We start from the raw sequence: 10,786 nt of genomic DNA, 5'->3' as shown, positions 1-10,786 counted from the left end.
TTTTCCCCAAAAAATTTTTTAAAAAAAAAAAAAAAAAAAAAAAAAACGCCCCGGGGGGTTTTCCCCAAAAAAAAATTTAAAAAAAAAAAAAAAAAAAAAAAAAGTACAAAAACACCTGAGGGGGGCTTTCAAAGTTATCCAGGAAAGAAGCACGAGTGGAAAAACATATCTATATTTCTCAAAGAAAAACTCGAGTTCAAGTTGGAGCGTTACAAAATTTAAGCAAGAAGCAGTCAGTTAAATTTGTTGCAGTGGAAACACCCTCAACTTTCCCCCTTCTGTATGACCGAGCCAGCTGTTACAAATTTGGTTATGGATTTTCCCCAGAACTGAAAAGCGCAGACAATGGATTAGCAACCAAAGGATGACCACCGCTTTTTGAGAAAACAGTGGTTTCAATCGAACAATTAGAAACAAGCTGAAAATAGCAGGCCCGTTGGTAAAATAAACAGCACACTGTAGACATGAAATCAAGATAACACGATTACACAACAAGCTAGTCTCCATTTGCAAATAATCTGATGTTATTTTACAAAGAGCAAAATTGCAGGTAAGCTGTTAAGTATTTTTTTTTTTTAAGGTTTTGTGGTAGAAGTCACCTCGATTCAACAATAGCTGGACATGAAAAAGCGTGTATGCTGCCTGAAAGTGAAAACATGTTCGGCTTGGTTGAACTGTTGCACGACGATACTTTGAAACGTCTAGAAGCAACACAAACACTCTGATGTTTCCATGTTTACACTGATAACAGAGTCCCCACAACTCGAACACTGGAGACATTTTTGACCCCTTTGTTTTGTCTGATTTACAAAGCGACAGCAGCTCCTTCTCAATACGCAACAAATGATGAGTATTAAAGATTAGGGAGGTAATAAGAATGACTAAGATTACAAGCTTAGACTTGTCTCTTGCTCTCCAGCATCACAGTAAAGAGCGGCTCCTTGAGCCGAGAGGTTCAGACAACAGAGCAACACCCAACTCTGACTCAACGTGCTAATAATTAGAGAAATGTGTGCTTGACACCATGTGGTTTGCAAAGTAAGGGACAGAAAATATACAATTCTGTTCCAAGTTCACATTTATTTATACACAGTGGCTATTTTCACCTAATTTTAATACAGCGTTTTAAAAGACGAAGCCAAATTCGAGAAATAGTTTCGAGGTGCCTAAAAACAGAAGAGTCCTCAATGACCACCTGATCATATATAAATACCAGAGAAGGTGAAAATATGCTTATTTTTGTTTCAGGGAAATAAAATCAGCTAAATACCGTAAGTATCAAGTTTAAGCTTTTCATCACGCCAGAAGGTTTAAAAATAAATGTGGTCGACAGAATTTCTTGTGAATAAAAGCGGAAAAAGGCTGCGTTTGTAAAGACACACGGATTTTGGTTAAACTTTACAAATAAATGGCAAAGTTTGCTTTAAGATCCAACAGAAAATTAAAGCATGACATCAGCGGCGTCCAAACTTTTAACCTATTGGCCAAAACTGTGCAGTTAAAGCTACAGCATGTAACTTTTATAAGTTAATTAAATGTAATGCTATGTTATGTTCAAACTAAACTAAACTTGTAACAATTTAATACAAGAAACTAGTTTTTTTTTGCAGAATAACTGATCTGTATTTCATATTAGATCAGAAATATAAAAGTGTCTTGCACTTATAATATTTGAGGATCAGTTGACATGTTGTTCTCATCAACAAGAACAAATTGTGAATCACCTTTTTTAAATGAAAATGCTTGTTGCAAACTATGAACTTCTTGTGCTGGTCAGTCAAATTTGTACCACTCTTAAACTGCATGAAGGGGGCCACACAAAATCATTCTGAGGGCCACAAATGGCCCTGAGGGCCACACTTTGGACACCATTGCACTATATGATTATTCCCATTTATGCACCAAAGCAGGACCCAGGAATATTTAAAATTATGTTCATTTGAGATTAAACAGCAGACTGTGAAGATACAAGGTTGATTGAGACCAAATAATTTCAGTAAAAATCTTTTTAGTGTTGATTATATTTTTTTAGCAACTGTCAGGAGCCAACACTGAAACTGCACAAAAATACACTAATGGCAAATGTCTCCAACCTTTATTTTCTCTCTCTCTCTCTCTCTACCTCTGGTTTGTTGATGTAAACACACACCATACATTAGGAAATAGTAGTTTTAATAAATTTGGTTAAAAAGAACATTTTGGGGGACGGGAGGGATCTTATTTGAAATCCCAGTCATCTGTAAGGTCTGAAAATTTGACATATTAAAATATGATTTTAGAAAAAAAGAAAAAACAAAAATACGAGAAATTATTCAACTTTGACTGAGGTAAGAAAAATCCCAATTTTTTAATAATAATAATTTTGTCACCACTGACATCACAGGATTTTCAATTTCCAAGGAGGACAAATGAATAATTACCAAATGGATCATAACGTATCCTGTTTAATCAGTTCTATGATAAAATGGTTCCAGCTTACATGCAATCAGCTAAAATTATAATATGAATACTTGGCTTTTATAATTTAAAATAAAGCCGACAAATTCACCAAAGCCAATGATGCAAAGACTTCCGAACCACAGATAAATTGGCTTATCTTGTTTAAGTTTCTCGATGACATTCTGAGAATTTAACTTTTGGAGACGAAGGTATCAGCGGATGGTTTTCTCAAAATAATTTGACACGAGTCAAAATGGGACACACAACTGCGCGTTTTCCCACAGGTGATGAAAGATTGGTTTGTAATGAATCAACAGGTAGATGCTTGGTTGAAGGTAACTACCCACAGGCACAGGAGAGGTCATGGGAACAATAAAGAGAAATTCTTATGGTCAAAACTACAAGAGGTTAAGAGGTCGGCATGAGCAGCTGCACAAGTGTCAGGCACAACGACCGAACCAAGTATCCAAATTAGATGTAAAGCAGATCATTCATTTGCATGAGCAACATATACAAACGGGTAAATTAACTCCACCAACAGGAAGCTGACAGAGCTGTAAAAGCGAAGCATCATTCTATGTGTCTTTCACATATTTTAAGTAATTCCTCTTATCTGCCACCAAAGCTAACAGAGGTCAGAGCCAGCAGAGCTCCGACTGCTCATTTTGGCTCTGCAGACGGTGAGCGGCTGACTGCCAAAACACAAATTACTGTAATCCTGCTTTACCGACCTCACTAAAAAAGGTCACACATATCTGATCAAAATCTTGCATGCAAGAACCCATTAAGTGTAGCAGACTAAGACATGACTCCAGTTTTAACAGACAATTGTGAATCCCTTTGTGCTAAAGTGATTGTGCTGGCACAAAGGACTCGCATTTAGGAGAAATTTGAAAGGATGTGCTCCATTTGCCTACGCTACACTCAACCTGAGGGAACCCTGTGCTTTTCCTTCCATCTCTACCAACAGACTTTAAGCCACATGACTGGGTCTGAAACGGTATTACGATACCCCAGTTAGTTTCATGCTTATGAGGGAAGAGATTAGATATGGAATCACATTGGCAAAAATCTGCAATTTATGTCTCAACAGTGCTCGTCAAGTCCTGGCCCTGCAGCACGCCAGGACAAACGCAGACCTTTTTACCAATAAAATAGTCACGCACACTGCCTTCGCCTCTCTTGCATCCTGTGTTGTCCAACTTTTAATTTGCATGTTTCAAAAACTCAGTGTGACAGTGCTCTGTGCTGCTCTTCTGGCTCAGTGGCCAGAGGCTCTGCAGGGAGAGAAGCAACGCTGAGGAACACTGAGCTGCATTGTCAGACTGGTTCAATGACCCATCTATGCACTGGCCAATACACAGAGATAAACAACACTCTGTCCTTAATTTGCTTTAGGCTGTGGTAGCATTCCCATTGTATTTCTATACAGAAACCCAATGCATTTCTATAAGGATCTGCAACACTTTGAAACAATATAGCGAGTAGCTATAACCAAGTTAGAAAAATCCCAGTTGTACTTAAATATATAAAGTCTTTGTTCACAGCTGTAGGGTGGAAGATGATCTACAATGGCCAGAGTGAACTGCTGGTGACAATAAAGCCAAGCACCAGCCCCTGGACAAAGCTTTGCATTAATTCAAAAGGCGTCAACATTACCCAGACGCTTCCAGAAATAAGCCGAGAAAAGTAAACAGACCTCGTTTAAATCCTGTATTCAACTAAAATGCAGTCCTGTTAGAACCGCCACTTGTACGGGAAGGCAAAAGCTCTCTCAGCCGGGCTTTAGGTGATTGTTCTCGGTAGCAAATTCACTCCTCCTCCCCCTTTTCTGTCAGGAGCTCCGAGAGTCCGCTCCACAACAACACGACACTTATATCTATCATATCCTCCCAAACATGCAAACTCGACGTTTCAGAAAGCACCTCCTTTCGGGATATGGTTGTCCAGAGGAGTGAAATGTAACCCAGTATTTTTTTATTTTTATTTTTTTTCCCCAAGAAGTGTACTCACCTCGACGCGGAACGATGTGCAGCCCTTGAGAAACTCCTTTATGTTGCTCAGACACTCGCCGTCGTTCTTCGGTTCTGGATAAATCTGGAACAAAAACAAAGGGTGACGGAAACGCTTGGTATCGATAAACTGCTCCTCCTTCACGCTGCGGACGAGTTACTGCTCGCAACGAGCTCCTTTGGGAATGTGCTCGCTTTTAAAGTCTCGCTTCTTTTTCAGCACGCATTCTACAGCTTCGGTGTGCATTGGGCCCGACGCTTCTGGAGGCTGCACACAAACCGAGCCGTGGGGAAGTAAAGGAGGCTGGAAGCACTCAGTCGAGGAAATGACGTTGCCAAATAGGGATCCCCCACCGATGATGATGATGATGATGATGATGATGATGGTGCAAGACGTTTACAATAACCTCCTTTACAATAACAAAATGTTTATATTTGGAAGTAGTAAAATAATTATACGGAACAATGCTTAAAAAATATTTAACATTTACACAGCTGTACTCTAAATCTTTTTTTGATTCGCTTTTATTTCCACAGTAGCCCAGACACATAAAAAAAAAACAAACAAAAAAAAAAAACAATGGCTATAAGGAAGATGTGGAAATTTTAAGATGAAATGTTTTCGACTCCTTGCAGTTTGCAATTCTGCCACTAGAAGCGTGTTTCTCCTTGCAGGAACTTTTTCAGGAACTAGGTTAGTGCAATTTCGATTTTCTCTCCTTTGTACTGTAGGAACCAGGGCAAAAGCAGGCCCTGAAAATGGCCCTGCTGAGGCGGGATGACTTTTTGTACGCACACTGAATTAACACCATGGAGCTTTGTGGTGGACAGATCCTAAACATTTCTCACTGAATGAATATCCTCAGCATTTTCTATCCTGGTTTATGCTCCTTTTTTTTTCATTTGTCATTGTTGTGGTTAATTTTAAATCCCAACAGGAGTTCTGTATTTTTATTTGCAAGCAGAACATTTCAATCCAGCCACTAGTGCTAACCGTTACAGTGTTTCACAAAGTTTACATTAAATTACGTTGATAATATCTGCCAACCTTTGTGGAATTTGTTTAAAGGAAGCATGAACTTTTGCTTTCAGAGGCTGTCTGGAGATAAAGAAAGGGACAAGACATTTTCATTACAGCTTTCTTTTAGATTTAGATTTTTTTTGACATGTTAACAAGTAAAATTTGTTTTCAGTGTTTATGCTTAAAGCAATCGCAATTTCACAGAGCAGTTTTAACACTGCATTTTCTGTGCGTGAGACATGTGAATATGTGCTTCTTCTCAGTAGAAATTATTTAAATTTAGTGTCAGAGCTTAACCACTGCGAAATTGTCTGATGCCTGAAGAAAGTGGATTATAATCCCGATAGAAGCTCTGCCTTTTTCTTTTCTTTCTGAAAGTCAGGTTCAGTGCAGTTCACTCAAAAGAAACCATGTCTACACGCTTCCACACAGTTTGGAGTGGCAGTCTATGAATTTTAACCCATAACTGCTTCCAAACAATCCGAGATTAATGCCGGTCTAGTCTGGTTTACATAGTTTTACTCAAATTGTGGATTCAGCTCTTAACAGAGACCAGTGTCCCCAGACATGAGTGGATTCCAGCAGAAGGAGGACTTACTCAGTTTGTCAATTTCAGACATCACAACAGAAACATGCACAAAAAACTGTCTAGGTACTGTATATTAAAAGTTCGTGTACAAGAGTACAAGAGGAAAAACGGTCAGGAACCTGTTGTCAAAATTCACCTTAAATTCACCAAATCATAAATGTGGCTCCTTTAAGATTTGTGGTGAAATCCAATTTTTTCTTAAATAATCAAACCAGAGATTTAATGCATTTACACACTAGGAGAGCACGTCCACGCTCAGATGCTCTACGCTGAAGGATGAAATGTGGCCTCACTTCGCGTCATCATCTTTAAGGTGTAAAAACTGTATTAATCTCCAGGAACTTAAGAGGCTTAATGGTGAAGCAGTAAAACGTAAATGCTTTAAAAATTGTCATTGCATGTGTGCTCAGTGAAGGATTTACTTAAAAACTAGAATAATCTAAGGAGCTGTAAGTCATGGTATAATATTGCTAAAAGATTATTTTTTTTTTACCATTCATTACAATTTAGCTCAAGTATCTGTACTGTTCATTGTCTTACACTTCTTATAAGTTCTGTAATTGTAACAATGGCCATCAATAAATAAGGGGATCGTATTGGCAACTGCAAATCAACTTGTTTCTTCTATTTTTTTTAGCATATTATTGATACTCCAATCTCCATAAGATGCTTTAAGTTTATCAGTAGTGTGCAGCAACGTAGTTTTATTATAACAGCATGTTGGTATAGCCTACAAACACGATAGGCTGGACAGTGAGTAAACAATATTTAGGCTGGATAATATAATAATAGCTTGAACAGATTTATAATATTAGATCATATTAAAAACAAGAGGATACCAACATTCATCACTTTTCTCAAAGACCAGTTGTTTGTTCTTAACGACGCAAGCAATCACCTAAAGATCTCATTTAAATTCTGTGAAGGATTGTGAAGCTCCAGCAAACCACAATGAAAGGCTTGCTTTTCATGTGTAATCTAACAATAGTTGTCACAAGTCTCTCCACCCATTAAGTCAGTTTGAAGGATGGGTGAAATGGAGGAAAGTTTATAATGAAGTATATCACTCAATCAGTCTGGACGTGTTACATCACAGAACTGAATAAGCCAAAGATGCACCGTCTGTGCTGACAGACTTCAAGTTGTGGGGATGTCGAAATTATTTTAAAAGTAATTCAAGTTAAAGTTTTCTTTATGCTTCTAATATGCGTTACTGTAAGAGGGCCACTGTGCTTGTGACATTCTTGACTACTATTATCTTTAATTTCTCTACCAAGAAACCCAGTTTTTCATTTCAAACAACTTATAATTACGACTTTGCAATTATGATCCAACACAGCATGATGCAGACTCGCACAAGATGTGACTCAACTTATCACAAAGCACGCGCGGTACATTTAGACATCAGTTATCAGTATCAAAGTATATCAAGATTTTTAAAAGTTACAGTTTAAAAATTGCACAAGTCATATAGTTTGAAATCTTTTTTAAACAAAGGTTAGAAAAAGTGGTGGAGTAACTGGTGCTTTGTTCCAGCTGTAGAGACCCACAACATTTCCCCTACACAACCTGTTTCTGCACACTGCCAATCAGATAACAGTAAGCTACATACTAAATACTACACATTCAGTAAAATGTGCAAAAGTCCCACAGCAGATACAAATGTGTAAAAAAAAAAAAAAAAACTGAGACAACCAAAGTGAGAAATAGAAAACAGGGGAAAACAGTCTGTTTTTCAGTGTTTTATGTGTTCAGATACTAAAGAAAAAACTTTCAGGTTATTGTTGATAGATTGCTATAGGTCATATTATTTTTGCAGCATTAAGTGCAAACGTTGCTTTTCTGTTTTGAATAAAACCAATGTTTTAAACTTTTTACTTTTTTGTGTGGGGTAGCTTGAAACTATAGTACTTTTATTCAAGATTATTACCCAGTGAGTCTTATGCTGTCCAAGATCTTGTTAGATCCTGCAATCAATACACCATTAGAATGGGGCTGCACAGTGGAACTCTCTTTTGCCTTGTTGCCCTACAGACGGATGGTCCCAGGTTCGATTCTTGATCCAAGTGTTTCTGCATGGAGATCGCATGTTCTCCATGATGATACATGATAGTTATAACTTTTCATTTCAGTTCTTTTTATGAATATTGTGATGATGATGAATAAATTACAATTTAAAAAAAGTTGTCTTTCTTTTTCCTGGTGTCTGCTAGGTGTTTGTACTTTGGTTTCATTTGTGTTTCTGTTTGATCTTCTCTTTTTTGGTTTTCTTCTTTTTAGTTCATTTCTGTGTTTGCTTCTTGGGTTATTATTATTTGTGCATTAGAGTTAGGCTACTTAGATTGTGTCCGTCCCTATTTATCTTTCACCTTCCTGCCTACCAGCTTTTCCCCTCCCCAGCTGTTTTCTTATCTCGTCATCTCTCCTCTGCCCGAGGACCAAGTATGACAATGTCACAATACCTTCAATCTTTGCAAGCTTTAGCCTTTCATCCAAAAAATGTACATCCAGTGTTGACATAAAGGATTGCAAATGTCCACCCAACATGCTTAACATATACCTTGCAAGCAGAATTTTCATCCATGACATTTGAAATATAATATCTATTCACCTATTGCTTCCAAGTAGAAACTTTGCAATTGTAATTGAGCACAATGACAATATATTTTAAGTCAGTATTTTTATATATATTCGTGAGAATGGCCCTATTCACATTATATTGGCTTAGTCAAAGTCCAGACATTTGAGAAGTAAATTCAAGATTATTTATGAAGGCTTTAAAATATACGTTCACGTACTTCTTCAATCTGATCAGAATGAACTTGAACTACATAAATTTCCCTGTTTATTCTATAGATACACAAATGGTAAACACAAGAAAGCCTGTAGCTAATATTGCAGCAAAGAGTGGTTCTGCAGTAAAAGTATTTACTCAGTGGTACAGGACATATATTCCAGATTTTAATATGAAATATATGTAATAATAAATAAATAGAGCATAAATACAATACAACTTTTCTTATAATTCATTATTTTTGCACTGCATGGTGTCGAATCCCAATAATTAAGGCTGTTGCGACTCTGACAGACAAACGCTGCGCTGTTTCTTTAAATTGGGAAAAGAGCCCATCTCTGCCTGTGTGCACCTCTGCTGTCAATGGCGGCCCATTCTTACTGATGCTCTGTGTACAGATAACATCTTCTCATCCCCTCACTGATCCCCACAGGCCTACAGTATGTGCACCAACATGACATGCAAACCATGGATGGTGTCATACGGGCTGTCACAGCCGGGGTTATCAAATGATTTGCATTTTCTGCATCATAGTCGGCGGCTTTCATTGAAAACACCATAAAGCGCCTATTAGATTTAACACTTCCTGGTAATATTAATAAACGCGAAGCAGCCTTATTTATGGCAGATCAATAGGAAGCAGACGAGCGCCTTTCTGTTTTTTTTTTTTTTTTTTAACACGCTGATACGGGCAACATATGCGCAAGCTGCTATACGGCAGACAATAACAAGAGCCGCCGTGACCTACAAAAGAAATTCTCTCATGGATCAGTGGACAAAAAGAGAGGCCAGACAACAAACCGCCGCGTCGGTGTCACGGACGTGGACAGACGCGCCGACGGATGGACAGGCCGGGCGGCTGCCTGGGTTAAACAGAGGAGGAAGAAGAGGAGGAGGAAGAGGGGAAGTGTTGCGCTTACTTTCTCCGTGGAGCCCGGGCTGAGCCGCTCCAGCAGCTTACAGAGAACCACCCCATCCTTTAGGGAGCTCTGCAGGAAGGCTTCAGGATCCGAGATGGTCTTCTTCGGCGACTCCAGCACCCCGAGCGTGATCAACCACGTAACCGTCTGTTCCGCCGAATTCATGTCCAGAGACAGTAGCTACAGATCCTTCTCAACAAAGAGGCTGCAGTGGGGTGTTTGACAGCTCACCGCCCTGCTTATGCTGTCATCTGTGCGTTAGAATATCATCAACATCATCATTATTCCTTCAAAAAAAAGAGAGAGAGAGAGAGAAAAGATGCAGTAGGTAAGGGGGCCTAGGGGAAAGAAGGCAAAGAGAAACCCTCTATATCTCAGCTGGATGCGGATGATGACCGGTGGTTGTTGGAAATCTAGCTGGTCTTGTTCTCTCTCCTTGAATGCTCCGTTTCCAGCCCGTCTAACCTGGAAAAGCTGTCAGCTGCGGCTCGCTGTGATGCGCTGAGGCGGCGGACCGCATACATATGCGCTTGCTTCGCAGCCGCCAGCCGCTCATCTATTGGATGGTGACATCACAGCAGAGGGAGGACAAGCCAGTCCAACCAGTTGTTGGACCGCTTCAGCTCCCCGTGGATAGGCGGCTTTTGCGTGTCCTGCTCTTTTATCCGTTTATTACAGACACGCCGCAGGCTGTGGGTCGTTATCTGCTCTAAGCGCTGTTTTGTTGGTCAGACATTAGTTCAAAAGTGGGGCACTACAAAAAAAAAAAAAAAAAAAAAAAAAATCTTACCAAGTACTTTTGGTGTCGATTCTAATGCAAATATCTTATTACACTTGAAATGAGACAAAATTTACTTACAAGTAACGTTTCAACAAAAGCTTGTTTTAAGTAAATATAATTCCTTGTTCTGAATATTTGTGCTACCTCGTCAGATTTTCCTACTGTAGCACAGATAGATAGCTATGTCTATCTGTCGGTGCTACGCGTCTAAAACTTCTACCGTGATGCTT

At 38.9% G+C, this 10,786-nt stretch overlaps 1 protein-coding gene across 2 annotated transcripts in view; it reads right to left on the bottom strand.

The window, feature by feature from the left end:
• Nucleotides 1-10,322, bottom strand: part of arhgef7a (Rho guanine nucleotide exchange factor (GEF) 7a) — a 33,497-nt gene extending 23,175 nt beyond the window's left edge. For both annotated transcript variants that reach the window (XM_015034661.1, XM_015034660.1), the window contains exons 1-2: nucleotides 9,776-10,322; nucleotides 4,453-4,536 (exon numbers count right to left, since the gene is read on the bottom strand). In XM_015034661.1, the coding sequence (XP_014890147.1) occupies nucleotides 4,453-4,536; nucleotides 9,776-9,940 (249 nt within the window). In that variant the 5' untranslated portion in view covers nucleotides 9,941-10,322. The remainder of the gene's footprint in view (nucleotides 1-4,452; nucleotides 4,537-9,775) is intronic.
• Nucleotides 10,323-10,786: the final 464 nt, after the last annotated feature.

The sequence above is a fragment of the Poecilia latipinna genome, unplaced genomic scaffold, assembly GCF_001443285.1.
Source record: "Poecilia latipinna isolate Pla-1442-1.1 unplaced genomic scaffold, P_latipinna-1.0 Scaffold307, whole genome shotgun sequence".
Lineage (NCBI taxonomy): Eukaryota > Metazoa > Chordata > Actinopteri > Cyprinodontiformes > Poeciliidae > Poecilia > Poecilia latipinna.
This window is presented reverse-complemented; position numbering and strand designations above follow the sequence as displayed.